The sequence below is a fragment of the Heterodontus francisci genome, chromosome 13, assembly GCF_036365525.1.
Source record: "Heterodontus francisci isolate sHetFra1 chromosome 13, sHetFra1.hap1, whole genome shotgun sequence".
NCBI classification, from domain to species: Eukaryota; Metazoa; Chordata; class Chondrichthyes; order Heterodontiformes; family Heterodontidae; genus Heterodontus; species Heterodontus francisci.
Genome location: NC_090383.1, coordinates 48,239,789 through 48,258,162, shown reverse-complemented (window position 1 = coordinate 48,258,162; position 18,374 = coordinate 48,239,789). Strand labels below are relative to the sequence as shown.

The window sequence follows — 18,374 nt, the reverse complement described above, 5'->3', positions numbered from 1 at the left end:
AAATAACCGTGTTTCATACAAAATAGATAGATAGACTCGCATTTATATAGCACCTTTCATGACCACCAGACGCCCCAAAGCACTTTAACAGCCAATTAAGTACTTCTGAAGTGTAGAAAATAATAATAAATAATAGAAATTGAAAGTCATATCGTCAGTGGCAAATAACTTGTTATGAAGTATTTTCTCTTCTTTTGAACTATTTCAAACATTGATACTCAGAGGATCCTTCCTCATTCCCTGCCCCCCAGCACCATACCCCCCCCACCCCCTATCCTTGGCTTAGTACAAAAATGCACTGCCTGATGTTGGACAGTGCTGTACATAACTTGGAAGGCTTCAGGTTTGAGGTCTGGTCCAGGCTGAGTTAGCTGGACAGTTAAAAGGGTGCTTTAATTGTCTTACATCCTTTAGAAAAATTAGCTAGTGACCCCTGCTTGAATGGATATGTGCATGTTTAGTCAGAACAGAGTTTGCACTCAGCTGTGCTGTCTACTAAAGTTGAATAGATTGCCAATGCTGACTAAGTTCATAAAGAATGGTCACTTGGGCAAGGTGCTATAAGCAGTGAGGTTCAGGATCTTCCAGAAAAAACAAGTTAGAAGGAGGATTTAGAGTAAAAGAGCAAGTAATTATATAGGTTTGTCTCCATTTTTGACTGTTCCTGCTGTCAATAGGAGAGGAAAGTGACATGAGGGAGGAAATAAATAGAGTTGTGTAAAGCAATGAGAGATCATTAACTTAAAGTATTGTCTACTATTGCTGGTAAATCCTAAAGGGACAGCAGGATGGGCAAACATAATGAAATCACATAGGCCTCATGAATGGTGTATAGGTCTCTTCAGAATTGCAGTCCTGGCACAGTAGCTAAATTTGCAGATGGTACAAAGCTAATGAAGGTGGAAGACTACAATACTGATCAAGATAAACTCCAGGTGGATTTGAATATACTTGTAATTTGGACAGACAGGTGAAATGTAGAGAAATTAAATTGGGGACAAAAAGTTCAGGAAGGAACTATTACTTAAATGGAAAGAAAATAATGTGCATGAAAAATGGGGGTCCTGATTGGAAATATATTGTAGCAACAATCCTTGGTGGCAGTGAGTAAAGCAAATCAGATGTTGGGATGTATTAATATTAGGGCTAAATAAAGAGGTAATCTTGCCACTTCATAAATCATTGGCATGACCACACGTAAAATACTGGGTACATTTGTGATTGCCACAGTACAAAAGTTATGAAAGCTGTTGCCAGGATGCAGAAGAGAGCAACCGGAATGATTAAGGGGACCAAGGAATTAGATTAGGAGGAGTAATTATGTAAATTGGACATGTTCTCACTGGAAAATAGAAGGTTGAGAGGTTATACAATGGCTGTTTTTAGAATTCTGCAGGTACCAGATGATGTAGACCATGATGAGCTGTTTCACATTGTCCAGAACAGTAGAACCAGACATCACAGCCTGTGCCTGAAAGGGAATAATTTCAGAACTAATCCACAGAAACATTATTCCAGTGACCAAGTGGTCAATCTATGAAACAATCTAGTGAGATGGTGAAAGCAGTTTGTATTAATTCATTCAAATGCAAATTAGCTATATTTCTTTCAGAAAATAATATTTTGGGTTACAGTATTTTGAGTAATTTGAGACATGACAGAGTAAATGTAGCATGCTTAGGAAGAACAGGCGACTTTTGGACCTATGGTTTCCAAAGCTTTCCCACCACTGGGGTTTTCATGTCTGCATCTTTTCTGGACTTAATTGACAGAGATTGATTCCTATGATTAGTCCTAAACTCTTAGCTTTGTATCATGCAACCACTAGAATGGTAGAAGACAAACTAGATGGACTTTGGTATTTTTTCATCAAGCAGTTCCTATATGTTGGAGCTAGAGCTATTTGATTCTTGCAGAAATTGTGTAGTAAACATACTGGTAGCGCTAGTAGGAGTGTCACCTCAGGGCACTGCAATGGTCATCATTTTTTCATTTAAAGTACTTCTGTGTCAAAAGTCTGAAAATTTGATTACCTCACATTAGACAACAGCATCCTTTTCCACATTTTAGATCCTTTATAAATATACCATTTCTGTGCTATCACAGGATTGCAACTCCAAGTCTGCCTCCAGGTATTCATAAGAGGTGAGAAGAAAGGAGGCAGTCAGAAACATTCAGAGCTTCTTTGAAGGGTGTTGAGGTGCTCTCCATGTTAAAGACATTAGATAAATACAAAATAATTCATTTAAGAAATTTCAGAGGTGTACAGAGTAGGAAAAAGAGTTAGACTCGCAGAAAAAAAGCATGCAAGAGCCTTAGAGACAGGGGTCCAAGAACTGGAGGATGAAAGTCATCAGACTCAGTTTAAAAAAATAAGATTTATCTGAGCAATGCTGACTGAGGTCAGTCAGTCTTTATAAATTGATACTAGGCTGTATGATATGAGCATGGTATCATAGAAACAATTAGGATTATATTCATTAAAATAGAATTTGTTCTGTAACTTATTACTCTTCACATCCGCCAGTAGCAGAGAATGTCCCACTTGATACCCTGTAGATATTTTAGAAGCAGGAAAAACAAAATTTGTGTGTTTTTTTTCTAGGCCTGAACATGGGATGGGTCCTGAAGGCAGTATGGGACCTCCAGTAGGTCAGTCTAACATGATACCATCCAACAATGACCCAAGCATGTACTCGCCCAACCGCTACCCTGCACAACAAAGGTAAAGTTTAACAAATATTGTCTTTTTGTATTCATTCAGTTGATTATTAAAACATCTGCGACATCAATTGTTTTGAGGTGTAGATTTTTGCCCTGCTTATTCTTTAACTCACCTGAATTTGAGTAAGTAGGCAAAACAGCTGATCCACTGCACTTCCAACTCTACAATGTATTGTGATACAGGAAACAAATCACAGTGGCTAATGAGGCAGTTTATCTGCAGTCTCTTCAGTGTTGCTGAATATTTTCCAAAAACTGCGTTTAATTTCCAATCCCGCCGCTCCCAAGAGAAAGGGGACATTTTCATACCGTTTGCCAGTCAGGAATGCATTATGGACCAGGCACTGTAGCTGGAGTGTCTGTTTGACCCATTCCTTCTGAGGGTTTTAAATGTAAGTTTGCACAAAACACTATTTTCACCCAGGCTAAATGTTTTAATTTTGGTGACTTTGCGTTGAAACTCTCAGCTCCTTTTAGCTGAACTTTTTTTTAATATCAATGCACATGCTGCTTAGTGTCCCAGTGTGTATAAGTATAGGTGATCACAAGATAAGAATGTGACACTTATCAGTCATGCCAAAACATTTGGCGTTTATAGAACCATAGAGAAATTATGGCACAGAAGGAGACCATTGTGTCCATGCCAGCCGAAAAAACTAGCCACCCAATCTAATCCCACCTTCCGGTACCTGGTCAGTAGCCTCGCAGGTTACAGCACTTCAGGTGCATGTCCAGGTACCTTTTAAATGAGTTGAGGGTTTCTGCCTCCAACACCATTCCTGGCGGTGAATTCCAGATACCCACCACTCTCTGGGTGAAAAGGTTTTTCTTCATGACCCCTCTAATCCTTCTACCTATCACACATCAACAGTTAACATCAAGTTAATAAAAGCAAAATACTGCAGATGCTGGAAATCTGAAATGAAAACAAGAAATGCTGGAAATACTCAGCAGGTCTGGCAGCATCTGTGGAGAGAGAGGCAGAGTTAACGTTTCAGGTCAGTGACCCTTCTTCAGAACTTCTGATGAAGGGTCACTGACCTGAAACGTTAACTCTGCTTCACTCTCCACAGATGCTGCCAGATCTGCTGAGTATTTCCAGCATTTCTTGTTAACATCAAGTTGCCTGACTGCTAATTTCTATGAATTCTCTTTATCCAAGTACTTATTTTATCTTCTAACCTGTTGGTAAGTATAAATAGTCTTTTCAATATACTATGAATTTTGCAAAGGAAGGATGGCTGTAAATATATTGGAATTTCCATGTTTACCTTCATTAAGATAGAGGCTGAAGCTACTACCTTAAGTGAAATTATGGATGGCAAACTTTTAATCAAAATTATAGATGACAACTTTTGGTTTGCAATCTTCTTTGGCCTCCTTATCTTGAGAGACAATGGGTAAGCGCCTGGAGGTGGTCAGTGGTGTGTGGAGCAGCGCCTGGAGTGGCTATAAAGGCCAATTCTAGAGTGACAGGCTCTTCCACAGGTGCTGCAGAAAAAATTGTTTGTCGGGGCTGTTACACAGTTGGCTCTCCCTGTCTTTTTTCCTGCCAACTGCTAAGTCTCTTCGACTCACCACACTTTAGCCCCGCCTTTATGGCTGCCTGCCAGCTCTGGCGAACGTTGGCAACTGACTCCCACGACTTGTGATCAATGTCACAGGACTTCATGTCGCATTTGCAGACGTCTTTAAAGCGGAGACATGGATGGTCGTTGGGTCTGATACCAGTGGCGAGCTCGCTGTACAATGTGTCTTTGGGGATCCTGCCATCTTCCATGCGGCTCACATGGCCAAGCCATCTCAAGCGTCGCTGACTCAGTAGTGTGTATAAGCTGGGGATGTTGGCCGCCTCGAGGACTTCTGTGTTGGAGATATGGTCCTGCCACCTGATGCCAAGTATTCTCCTGAGCCAGTGAAGATGGAATGAATTGAGACGCCGCTCTTGGCTGACATACGTTGTCCAGGCCTCGCTGCCGTAGAGCAAGGTACTGAGGACACAGGCTTGATACATGCGGACTTTAGTGTTCCGTGTCAGTGCGCCATTTTCCCACACTCTCTTGGCCAGTCTGGACATAGCAGTGGAAGCCTTTCCCATGCGCTTGTTGATTTCTGCATCGAGCAACAGTTTACTGGTGATAGTTGAGCTTAGGTAGGTGAACTTTTGAACCACTTCCAGAGCGTGGTCGCCAATATTGATGGATGGAGCATTTCTGACGTCCTGCCCCATGATGTTCCTTTTCTTGAGGCTGATGGTTAGGCCAAATTCATTGCAGGCAGCCGCAAACCTGTCGATGAGACTCTGCAGGCTCTCTTCAGTGTGAGATGTTAAAGCAGCATCGTCAGCAAGGAGGAGTTCCCTGATGAGGACTTTCCGTACTTTGGACTTTGCTCTTAGACGGGCAAGGTTGAACAACCTGCCCCCTGATCTTGTGTGGAGGAAAATTCCTTCTTCAAAAGACTTGAATGCATGTGAGAGCAGCAGGGAGAAGAAAATCCCAAAAAGTGTGGGTGCGAGAACACAGCCCTGTTTCACGCCACACAGTTTGCTTTATCAACTAGAAACAGTACATTTTGCCCATCTTGGGAAGATACAGAATTCTATAATAAGACGTTTCTGTTACAGGCACGATCCTTATGGGCAACAGTACCCAGGCCAAGGTCCCCCCTCAGGCCAGACAGCATATGGAACCCATCAGGCTGGAATGTATCCACAGCAGCAGGTGAAGTTGTCACAGTTGCAAATAGCACAATAAAACCATGAAGCTCATGTTTAAAATATAATTAAATGATTGTGAGCCATTATTACATTTCCATTTTTAGTACCTTAAACTGCTGTGTTTTAAAAAATATCAAATTGCATAATATTTCCATGTGTAAAAAAACTGCCTCTTCACAAAAACAATTCCTACTAAATGAATGATCGTTAAAATATGAATGATCTTTTATAAGCGTTATTATAGAGTCATTACAGCACAGAAGGAGGCCATTTGGCCCTACATGTCCCGACCAGGCTCTATGTAAAAACTACTCAGCTAGTCTTACGCCCCTGCCTTTTCCCCATAACCCTGCAAATTTTTTCTCTTCAGATAATTATCCAATTCCCTTTTGAAAGCCATGATTGAATCTGCCTCCACCACACTCTCAGGCAATGTATTCCAGATCCTAAACATTTGCTGCGTAAAACATTTTTCCTCATGTCACCTCTGGTTCTTTTGCCGTTCACCTTAAATCGGTATGCTCTGATTCTTGACCCTTCTCCAATGAGAACAGTTTTTCCCTATCTTTTCTGTCTAGACCCCTCATGATTTAGAACACCTCTATCAAATCTCCTCTCAACCTTCTCTAAAGAAAACAGCCCCAGCTTCATCAATCTATCCCCGTAACTGAAGTCTCTCATCCCTAGAACCATTCTCACAAATCTTTTCTGCACCCTTTCTAAAGCCTTCACATTCTTCCCAAAGTTTGATGCCTTAATGGGAACAGCTTTTCTTTGTCTACCTTACTTAAACCTGTCATAATCTTGTACACCTCTGTCAGATCTCCCCTTAACCTCCCTTGCTCCAAGGAGAACAACTCCAGCTTCTTCCAACTAACCTTGTAGCTAAATTCCCTCATCCCTGAAACCATTCTGGTAAATCTCTGCACTCTCTCAAGGACCTTCACATCCTTCCTAAAGTGTGGTGACCAGAAATGGATGCAGTACTCTAGTTGTGGTCTAACCACAACTTTATGAAGGTTCAGCATACCTTCCCTGCTTTTGAACTCAATACCTCTATTTATGAAGTCCAAGATCCCATATGCTTCGCTAATTACTCTCTCTGTGGGCGGCACAGTGGTGCAGTGGTTAGCACCGCAGCCTCACAGCTCCAGCGACCTGGGTTCAGTTCTGGGTACTACCTGGGTTCAGTTCTGGGTACTGCCTGTGTGGAGTTTGCAAGTTCTCCCTGTGACCGCGTGGGTTTTCACCGGGTGCTCCGGTTTCCTCCCACCGCCAAAGACTTGCAGATGATAGGTAAATTGGCCATTATAAATTGTCCCTAGTGTCGGTAGGTGATAGGGAATATGGGATTACTGTAGGGTTAGTATAAATGGGTGGTTGTTGGTCGGCACAGACTCGGTGGGCCGAAGGGCCTGTTTCAGTGCTGTATCTCTTTAAAAAAAAAAATAATAATTTTGGATTGATTCCTTTTGTATTCCATGATGTCACTGATGGATAGCTGCTCCAGAGTAGATCCATTGAATACTATGAGGGCATGATATCCACTTGGGAACTGCTATGGAAACAATTAAATCCAGAAAAGCAAGCATATTTTCTTTTTGTTGGACAGTTCTGTATTTGAAATTACTACAGTTCAGCAAAGTCACTGTGGGCAACTCCCATTAGTCATCAGAGCAGCATAGCAGTGGTCAGACGCAACCTGAAACTAGTGAATCTTTTTATCCTTATTGTTCTTCCATGCATAATGGGAATGGGAGTATTTTGATTCAAAAGTCCTCCCAGTAGACTTTGTTCCCCTTTCATTTTAGTTTTATTTATTAACTGGATGATTACGGGCATTAAGAATAATTGCTGTATGGTTTCTGTTTCGTGTACAATATGTTTAACCAGTTTGGTGGCAGAGAGAAGAGTGAAAAATCTATTCAAGACAATGTGATATGAATGTCTTGAAGATGTGCAAATTTACTTTGATGAGTTCTTAAACTCTTAAACATCCTTCTGGTTGAATTAAACAGTGACCAAAGCAGCTAGTTTTCTTTGAGCTATAAGGTTCCCATTTCTGTGGTACATAATTAAATACCCTCTTCCTAAATGTGCACCTTGATCATAATTTAGATTTTATTTCTAGCTGGCGATAGATTGATTTGAAAGTGAATGTTCCTTAAATGAATAAAGTAATAGTGACCCTTTAAAATCATTGTGCTTTCTAAAAAGAGTATATTGGATTCTTATACACGCCAGTATTCATCATTATTTTTGTTTTGATGTGCAGAATTATAAACGGCCCATGGATGGCATGTATGGTCCACCACCAAAGCGCCATGAAAGTGACATGTACAACATGCAGTATGGCAACCAGCAGCAGGAAATGTACAACCAATATGGAAATGCTTATTCGGGACCAGACAGGAGATCCATGCAAAGCCAGTATCCATTGACATACAATAGAGACAGGATGCAAGGTCCAGGTCCAATGCAGCAACATGGAATACCACCACAAATAATGGGAGGACCAATCCAAGTATCTTCCACTGAAGGACCACAGCAGGGCATGTGGCAATCACGGAATGATATGCCTTACCCATACCCAAGCAGGCAAGGCCCCGGAGCACCTCCGCAGGCATCGCCATATGCAGGGATGAATCGCACTGATGAAATGATGTTACCTGACCAGAGAATGAACCATGAAAGTCAATGGCCTCCTCATGTGAACCAGCGTCAGCCTTCATATATGTCTTCAGCTTCCATGGCTCCGATCACACGACCTTCTCAGCCCTCCTATCAGACTACTCCTTCAATGCCAAATCACATTTCCAGGGCTCCCAGTCCAGCCCCCTTTCAAAGGTCTCTAGAAAACCGAATGTCTCCCAACAAGTCACCTTACATGTCATCCATGAAGATGCAGAAAGTTGGCCCTCCAGTTCCAGCCTCTCAGGTTGCTGTTCCACAACAACACCCACCCCCAGTAAGGCGGGAAATTACATTCCCTCCTGGTTCAGTGGAAGCGTCACAACCAGTCTTAAAAGCAAGACGAAAACTTACCTCAAAAGACACGGGTAGGTAAACTGAAAAAGTTTGTCCATTTGAATTAAGTTTGAGTTCAGTCTATACTTATGTTGGTACTGATATGTTATCCGTGCTTTTGATGGGTTGAATATAAATAACACAATAGTTGTTAAACTGGAGCTTTTGGATAATTTACAAGTGATATAATGTGAAAGGATTTATTTTAAGCAGGATGTGAGATGAATGTTGTCAAATGCTAAAAGTTGTGCTTTTTTTTGTTTATGCAGAGGGTAAGGTTCTATGTATGCTGAAATATTTGCTTCACCCCAACTGAAATTGTCCCAACTTGCTAAACTCGTATGTCAAATATTTCAGCAACGTTCCCCAAAACTGGCTTTAACAAAAAAAATGGGGTCAAAATATCAGATAGTGCTACACTGCAGAAATGACCATCGATGAACTGAATGGCCTTTTCTTGTTTTCTAATCTGGACTGTTAACATCGTTTCCTGCAAATATACTTGTTTTGAAATGGTATTTTCAAAAATTTTAGGGGTTGGTTGTTCCAAACAATCGAGGCAATAATTTAAACGCATCATTTTGTAATTTCCATCCTTTGGTCCTTCCCTCCCCTCTACCCAAGCAGCTGAAGTAAATAAATACTTGGTTAACACAGATGGTGTAGGCACTTCCTTTGGCACTAGAAAGGCACTTTTCTGTTTAATATATGTATTATAAGAGAACAGTCCTCAAATGGAGAGCTGCAGCCTTCATGCACCACTCATCTCTACTTATGTTCATTGGTGCACAGCTGGTCAAAAAGATCTTGCTGTTTAAGAAAGTGCAAATGGAGTGACCCTGAAAATGTGGGTTTGCGGCAGTCGCCAGGTTGGTACTGTCACAGACCCACCCACTAATGGCAAGAGAACTGTGCATCAACATGGTAGTGGTAGCTCGGATCAGATGGTAACACACTTAGCTCTTCATCAGGTGGTTGTGGCTTGATATCCTATGCTCAAGATCTGGGCACATAATCGCAGTTGACATTCCACTGCTGTCCTTTGAAGGAGATGTTAAACAGAGGCCACATTTAACCTTGCTGAAGGTCTGATGGCACTACTCAGAGAAGAACAGGATGTTTCCTGATGTCCTGGCCAATGTTTCCTTTAACCAACAGCACCAAAAAAAATGGTGATTCATTTTATCACTCTTTGTGGGAACTTTCTGTGAGTAAAATCAGCTGCCTCATAATCATAGCCATTGCATTTCAAAGTAATTAATTGTACATGCAGTGATTTGAGGTGTTGAGACATAAAAATACGATATAAATACACATCTGTCTCAGTATAAAAGTTCCAATGGCAAAGTTCAGGTGCATACTGTGAATATGAGACACAAAATCTCGAGGGCATAAGAACAAGAGCATTTGCCTCCATAACTGCCTATTGATTTCTTTCTGTGGACAACACAAGAAAAAATTTGCAAATTCCACAGATGTGAAGAGAGAAAGAGAAATACAGAAAAAGGCAGAGAGATAGTAAGAATACACCAGTGCCACTTGTGGTTCATGTGATTGATGCAGTTTTCTGGTTTTAGCCAGGTTTGTTCTTGCCACAAGCCAACACCTCAGGTATATGACTGGAAGTCTAACATCTAGGATTTACTGCTCTGATATGAGGTGGTATCAGGAAGAGTCTAGAAATATTTACTCTATGGGAGAAACTTTAGAATTGGATCCCTGTTAACATCAGTTAATCATTTAAATTTGACTAAGAGATTTCTCTCAGTATGAACTCTCGCTATATCTTTTATATCAGTGTATTTAACATCTTGATACTGTGCACGCTTTTTGTCAGCTTTTTTTCATTATACATTTCTCTGTCCACATTTTATAGCAATAGGACTCTCGCCTCTTAAGTCTGAAGATTGTGGGTCAAGTCCCATTCCAGAGATTTGAACACATAATCCAGGGTCACACTTCAATTCAGTACTAAGGGAATGCTATTCTGTCAGAGATGCAGTCTTTTAGGTGAGACATTTAAACCAGCGCCCATCTACCTCCTCGGGCGAGCATAAAAGATCGCATGGCACTATTTGAAGAAGAGAAGAGTCCTCCCTCAACCAGCTCACTAAAACAGATGGTCTGGTCATGTATCTCATTGCTGTTGGTGGAATCATGCTGTGTGCAAATTGTAATTCCACCCTGCAGCCAGTGGAGTGCTCCAGTGTTGCCACTGGCAGCAGGGTGTAATTACATCATGACAAGTTTATATGAGCAATTCAATTATAAAAGTGGATATAAGACTTTATAGTGGTAATGTATAAAAATAAGGATTGAATGTATGACTTTAAAATGGGGATTGAATTTTCCACCTGCAAGAATTTTCCACCTGTACAAATCAAGCGTTAGTGCTGAGTGTCTTTTGATATTCATGCTGAGTGAATAATCTTATACATTGCTTCTCCTGCCTTTTACACACATTACTACAAGTTCTGCAAGGTTTAGCTTGTTAAGTCTTCTTTGAAAGCCTGATAAAACCTGACACTTGAGTCATTGAGACCATATTATACATAAAGCTATATGGAAAAGAATCTGCTCAAGACAGCACTGCTCTGTATTTCTCATCTTCTCTTCAGACCTAATCTACCTTTGGAAATTGTAAATATTCACAAGCTTGGGTACAGCATACAATGCTACATTGATAGAAGCCTGAGTCAAGGAGCAGGAAATGAAGATTGGCATATCAGAGGTCCAACCATTAGACATTCCCATGCCTCTTGCATCATTTGTATTGCTCTAGCTACCTGGAAAGTTCAGTCTTCTTACAGTGCATCATCAGTTTGCTGTGGGCAAATACTAAGTTAGCTATCTTTTTGAGTAAGGAGTACTGCTTTTCTTTGTTCCTTGAAGTGAAAATAAAATGGACTTCAACACAAATGTCTGCTGCATTATTGCAGTAGTGTATGTGGTGCAATGTTCAGTGTGGTATAAGTGTATTCAATAAGATGTGCTGTTGTCCTGTACCATTTCTCTGTGAACATGGATGTAATTCTGCAAGTTGTGAAAAAGTGAACCACTAACTGAAGGAATAGAGGAGGTGCATGCCCTTGAGATGGCATTGCTCGCTTCTTTGGAATGTGCTAACTACCCACCTCCCTGTTTCAGTGGTCCAGAGAGTCCTCAATCAGTGCTAGAACTATTGTTAAGGGGCTGCATGCTTTCAAGTTTGTTTCCTGTCATTGGTGTGGAGCGATGTGATGGCATGCAACTAATGCCAACCTGAAGAGCCACATGTTCCACATGTGCCCCTATTAAAGGTCAGTCCCTCATGTATGTCACTGGTCTGATAGAGCACAGACCATAACGTTGCTTCAATGGCTCTGAATTAGCTCCCATCAGCTAAGCACCATCTTTAGTGTTGCCATTCCCCAAATCTTCTCTGGCTTCCCTGCCAACTTTTGCTGAGCATTGCCTCCTTTTAGGGAAAAGAACCCGTATTTAAGTGGGCACCACTTCTCCTGATGCCCGTGTGCATAAATACAAGCATGCTACACATAGGATTTTTGACTTCACTAATTGGATGGGGAGCATTAGTCAATTTTCCTTTCTGCAGTCTACCCAGATGATGCTCAATGTCCAGCAGTAGAGGTGAAATCTGCCCCATTGTCTCTGCCATGGTAGATTGTGCAGTATTGTCTCTATAAACTTACTTGCTGAACCACTACTACGTTAATGCTTATCCTGTTGCCAGTGCATATTGTGGCACAGATATTTTGCTCATGTTTGTTACTGATGAATCTTTCCAGCTTGTTCATTCATGTAGTTAATGGCCATTGCTCACCTCTTCTTCCCACGTATCACTCGATCACTAGAATGTATATGTATTGCTCTGAGTATAGCTAATTCCATGTAAAGAAAATATCAGATCTTTTTAACTAGTCCTTACTGTTCATTGTTTTCTTTGGAATTCTCATTAAACGTCCAATTCATATGTGTTGTCAAAATAATGATATTTATAGAGATATTTACGTATTGCTATCTGTCCTATCTGTAAAAAGTAGTTGAGGAATTTGCAGTAACATTCCTTGCTTGCCCTGCAATTTTTATGTTAAACCCCCCTTCAACTTCATCCCGAGTGCATGACACTACTCTGTTATCTACTCCTATGCTTTGCATATTTTGTTGGTTGTGGATCCCTTATCCCTATGAGAGGCTATTTCACTACTTCCCTCCAACTGTAAGAGCCTGGAGGACAGTATCACTGAATCTCATTCCTTTGATGCTGCTTTTACTTTCAGAGCAATTTTCCTTGGTCTTAGATTACCAGAAAATGCGTTTTAAAATGACTCAGCATTATGAAGGTACAATCTTATATCCTTGAGTATATAAGATCCCACATCCCAACTCAAAAAAAACATAATCATATGATTGTGTTTTTACAAAATCAGAATGAAGAAGGCAGCACTTGGTTAAGAGATCATGCAAGTGTGGAGTAAGTTTGAACACTATTTCCCAAACAAATCCTAGCAATAAGGGCTTCAATGTTTCTTATGTTAACTGGTACAATTGTTCATGGCTTTGAAGACTCTGTTCACACAGCTGTTTAATTAACAGGTCTCAGGACATGGAACTTAATTTTAAATGGTCATGGACTAAGCGAGCTTGCCATGTATCTGTTTCTGTGAATAACAGAGATTTTATACACAAAATGTATGTATAGTTATCAGGATTGGCCAAATTGATTTGCCTCAGGCTCTAAAGCCTTGTAAAAACAGCCTGTTTAGGCCTACAGTCTGATTCTCTGCAGCTCTGTCTAAATTGCCCAGCCCAGCAGCTTAATTAAATGCTTAGTCCAACTAAAAACCCTCCATATTGTGCAATAGTTTCACCTAAACTCCTACCCTATTTATTTTGTAGAGTTGGCTCCAAAAACACTCTTGCCATTAGAGGCAATGCAGTAAACAATCTCGCACTAGTAACGTAAGTAGCAAAAAAAGTTCATATTGTAGCCCAGCCTCTGTGTCAGCTGATAAACACCCGACATTGCCAACATTGAGATTGGGTGTTACCATGGGCAGACTGGCATCTGATCCTGATATATGCCAACAATGTGACAGCTGACTTACACAATCCTTTCATAGGAACAGGAATAGACCATTCAGCCCCTTGAACCTGTTCTGCCATTCAGTGAGATAATGGCAGATCTGTATCCTAACTCCATTTACCCAGCTTGGTTCCATATCCTGTAATACCCTTTGCTAACAAAAATCCATCAATCTCCGGTTTAAAATGATTAATTGAGCTAGCACTGACTGCTTTTTGTGGGAGAGAATTCCATTTCCTCCTGCTCTTGGTAGAGTAGACCATTCAGTCTCTCACGCCTGGTCTGCCATTCATTGAGATTATGTCTCTACAGGTGCTTCCAGAGGCAGTTTTGCCAACAAGAGGTAGCTATGTTTCCTGGCCACGCGCTGTCTTTGTGTTTAGTTTAGTTTAGAGATACAGCACTGAAACAGGCCCTTCGGCCCACCGAGTCTGTGCCGACCATCAACCACCCATTTATACTAATCCTACACTAATCCCATATCCCTACCACATCCCCACCTGTCCCTATATTTCTTTACCACCTACCTATACTAGGGGCAATTTATAATGGCCAATTAACCTATCAACCTGCAAGTCTTTGGCATGTGGGACGAAACCGGAGCACCCGGAGGAAACCCACGCAGACACAGGGAGAACTTGCAAACTCCACACAGGCAGTACCCAGAATTGAACCCGGGTCGCTGGAACTGTGAGGCTGCGGTGCTAACCACTGCGCTGCCCATATTGACCAGTAAAGCAGTCACTGGCCCCCTCACACATTCTTCAGCTACAGACAGAAGCAAAGTTATCAATCATAGCTTAAACGTTGCACATGCTTGTTTTTGTCTCTGTTCCGCCTACTGTGGTATTTGCCCGACAATTTTAATGAAGTGTTTTTCACGTCCTGTGTTTAAGAGAATATTGCACAACTGCTGCAGAAGTGATTCTGAAATCTCAAGGTGCCAACACAGCTACTACAATTTAGATAATCTCTCTACTATGATGAAAGCGCAAAACACCAAAAGCCTCATTCCACCTGTTAAAAAAATATAATCTTCTTGTGGCCGATTTAAAAGAAAACTAACTTTTGACCTGATCCTTTTCTGAGAACGGATAAGTTCCCTTTGCTTTAAATAAAGTGATGCATCTGATGTTTGTCCCTCTGTTTTTAAAAAAAAACCGTAGAATCATAAAACGATACAGCTTGGGAGGAGGTTATTTGGCCCATTGTGCCTTTTTAAAAGCACTGCCCAATTTGTTCCATTCCCCTGGTCTTTCCCCATAGCCCCCTAAATTTTTGCTTTTCAAGTATTTATCCAACTCCCCTTTGAAAATTACTATTGAATCTTCTTCCATTGCCCTTTCAGGCAGTGCATTCCAGATCATCATAACTTGCTATGTAAAAAATAGCTTCCTCGGGGGGAACTTTATGCTCTTCCCTGCAGCAGTTTTGGAGGCGGGGAGAACATAAAATCAGATGGGATGGTGGAGGGGAGGGGTTCCCGCCACCATTCCGCCTCCACCAAAAGACCTATGAATAGCCTTCCTGCCACGCTGCCAGTTGAGGGCCTTAACTAGGCAATAACCCCCATTTTAAGGGCCTTTTCCCGCTGCAGCCGCAATTAACCATGCAGCGGGCTGCCCTGTCACCGCACGGGAAGCATGGCACAGAGAACCATGCGGGCCGCTTCCCGGCTCCCGGGGAGGGGTGGGGTGGCAGTGTCCTCGTTTAAAGGCACGGTGCCTGAACGAGGGATCCGGTATCGGGAAGGGTGGGGCCTGCTGAGAGCCATCCCCCTGCCCTTGCTGCCGACCCTCCTTTCGCCCCCCGAGACCCCCCCCCCGACCTATCTGAGGCCTGGTTTCAGTGATGCTCTTTGGCCTTCAGTAGGTGCTGCTCCTGCAGCAGCCACTGCCTCCACAGTGGCACTGCAATTGCCAGCCTCTGATTGGCCGTCAGTTCTCCAAGGGTGGGACTTCCAGCGACAGGGTCCTTGATCCTGTGGAAGGCCCGTCGCTGTCAATGTAAGTACCTGATTGGCACTAGATTCGGCGGGCCTTCCGGAGAAGAGGCGACGCGGGGATCCCGGCTTCGCTTGTCTTGGATGCCGAGACCCCTGCCGCCAGGATAAAATTCACCCACTCATGTCTCCCCTGGTTTTTTGGCCAATTCCCTTAAATCTGTGTCCTCTGGTTACAGACACTTCTGCCACTGGAAACATTTTCTCATTTATTCTATCAGAACTCTTCATGATTTTGAACATTTCTATCAAATCTTCCTTTAATCATTTCTGCTCTATGCAGAACAACCCCAGTTTCTCTATCCATTCCATGTAACTGATGCCTTTCATCTCTGGTATCATTTTAGTAAATCTCCTTTGCACCCTCTCTAAAGTGTTGACATCCTTCCGAAAGTGTGATGCCCAGAATTGGACAGAAAACTCCAGCTTGCGCCTAACCAGTGTTTTATAAAGGTTTAACTTAATATTATTGCTCTTATATGACTCTATAAAGCCAAGGATCCCATATGCTTTTTTAACAGCTAAAGTTGAAGCTACTGTAATTGAAGGCAAATAATTGACCTGATTAAGAAATTGGCTGAGCGGCAAGAGACAAGAGATTAGGGATAATGGGCAGGCACTCTAATTGACGAGATCTTGCTGTGGTGCCCCATGAGGATCAGTGTTGGGGCCTCAACTATTCATTCTATTTATTAATGACTTTGATGATGGGATAGAATACCACATATCCAAATTTGCCAATGACACAAAGATAGGTGGCATTGTAAGCAGTGCAGGTGAAAGCATAAAATTTCAAAGAGATATTGGTAGATAAAGTGAATGGGCAAAATTGTGGCAAGTAGACTTCAAAGTAGGCAAAATTAAAGCCATCCACTTTGGACCTAAAAAGTATAGAACAAGGTGCTTTCTAACTGATAAAAAGCTAGAAACTGTGAAGGTCCAAAGAGACTTGTGGGGTCCAGATACATAGATTGTTAAAATGTCATGAGCAGGTACAGAAACTAATCAGTGCTGTATGTCTAAATAAATAAATAAAAGGGTTAATGGAATGTTGGCCTTTATGATTAGAGAACTAGAATACAAGAGGGGTAAGAGTTATGCTTCAACTATACAAAGCCCTGGTTAGACCACATCTGGATGACTTTGAGCAGTTCTGGGCACCAGATCTTAGGAAGGATATATTGGCCTTGGAGAGAGTGTAGCATAAACTTACTAGCATGATACCTGGACTCCAAGAGTTAAGCTATGAGGAGAGGTTAAACAAACTGGGGTAATATTCTGTTGAATTTAGAAGATTAGGGGGTGATTTGATCACCTTTCAAGATATTAAGGAAAACAGATATGGACAAACCATTTCCACTGGTTGGGGATTCTAGGACTGAGGGCATTGCCTAAAAGTTAAAGCCAGACCTTTCAGGAGTGAAATTAGAAAACATTTTTTCCTGCAAAGGTAGAAGTTTGAAACTCTTCCACAAATGCCAATTGATGCTAGATCAATTGTTTAATTTAAAATTGAGGCTGATAGATTTTTGTTAACAAAAGATATTAAGGGATCTGGGGCAAAGATATGGAGTTGTGTCACAGATCAGCCATGATCTCATTGACTGATGGAACAGACTCGAGGGGCTAAATGACCTATTCTTGTTCCTGTATTGCTAACAGCCTTCTCAACTTGTCCTGCCACCTTCAAAGACTTTTGTATGTATACCCCCAGGTGTCTCTGTTCCAGCACTCCCTTGGAAATAGCACCATCTAGTTTACATTGCCTCTCCTCATTCTTCAAAATGAATTACTTCAGACTACTCATTAAATTTCATCTGTGTGTCTGCACATTTTACCAATCTATCTGTCCTCCTGAAGTTTGTTACGATCCTCCTCAGCCGTTTACTACATTTCCGAGTTCCATGGCATCTGCAGTCTTTGAAATTATGCCCTGAATAGGCAATTCCAGGTCATTAATATATTATCAATACTTCATGGGTTTACATCACTCTTGATAAACATGAATCTCACTCTAAACATTTCCCTGATGTTGACAGCCATATGTCAGTTCTTACATTATTTAAAATACAGATATACCAACAATTAATGTTAATTTGATTCATTGAGAAATTCCAAGTACAGGTCTTACTAATGAATGAATCTTGATCTGATTCTTGATCTGCTGTTAATGTTTTTTTCAGGAGCCCCAGAGGCATGGAGAGTAATGATGTCCCTCAAATCTGGTCTGTTGGCTGAAAGCACTTGGGCTCTGGACACCATCAACATCTTACTTTATGATGATAGCACTGTAGCCACATTCAACCTCTCCCAGGTAAGTGATTTTCCCTGTAATTAAGACGTTGTAATATATAATTTTAGAGATCCTGTGATTTGAGACTGCCTGTTTCAATTGAAGTCTGATCTTTAGTGTTAGTGGCTATTGAGTTATTTTCCTGTCCAGCTGCATCTTTATCTCTTTATGTAAACTTTCATGTTCTGTATTCTGTAACCATTTTAATTTTCTGCTGAAGGAGAAATCAGACTAGCTAATTGGGTTTTGCAGTGATGATACCACTGTACAGCTTCCATCTGATGCAGTCAGATGGTAGTATTCTTCATTCTCCTGTTAAGATGCTGTGGTCAAACTAGTTAGGGAACAAGATGAAACAACACAATGCAGTAATAAATGTGAAGCAATGTGCAGCCATGGGTTTTGAAGTCTTACTAATGGAAGTGCTGTAACATTAAGGCTGTGTCAATTAATTAATTATTGAGAAAATGGGCAACTGTAAATTTAAAGCTATCTGGTAGGGTGTGGTACAATAGTCTATGCA

The 18,374-nt window shown here is 41.4% G+C and overlaps 1 protein-coding gene across 14 annotated transcripts in view; it reads left to right on the top strand.

The window, feature by feature from the left end:
* arid1b (AT-rich interactive domain 1B) overlaps nucleotides 1-18,374 on the top strand; it is a 696,888-nt gene that overhangs the window by 671,581 nt on the left and 6,933 nt on the right. For all 14 annotated transcript variants that reach the window (XM_068044792.1, XM_068044797.1, XM_068044789.1 and 11 more), the window contains 4 exons: nucleotides 2,606-2,725; nucleotides 5,351-5,447; nucleotides 7,719-8,502; nucleotides 17,742-17,872. In XM_068044792.1, coding sequence (XP_067900893.1) covers nucleotides 2,606-2,725; nucleotides 5,351-5,447; nucleotides 7,719-8,502; nucleotides 17,742-17,872 — 1,132 coding nt within the window. The remainder of the gene's footprint in view (nucleotides 1-2,605; nucleotides 2,726-5,350; nucleotides 5,448-7,718; nucleotides 8,503-17,741; nucleotides 17,873-18,374) is intronic.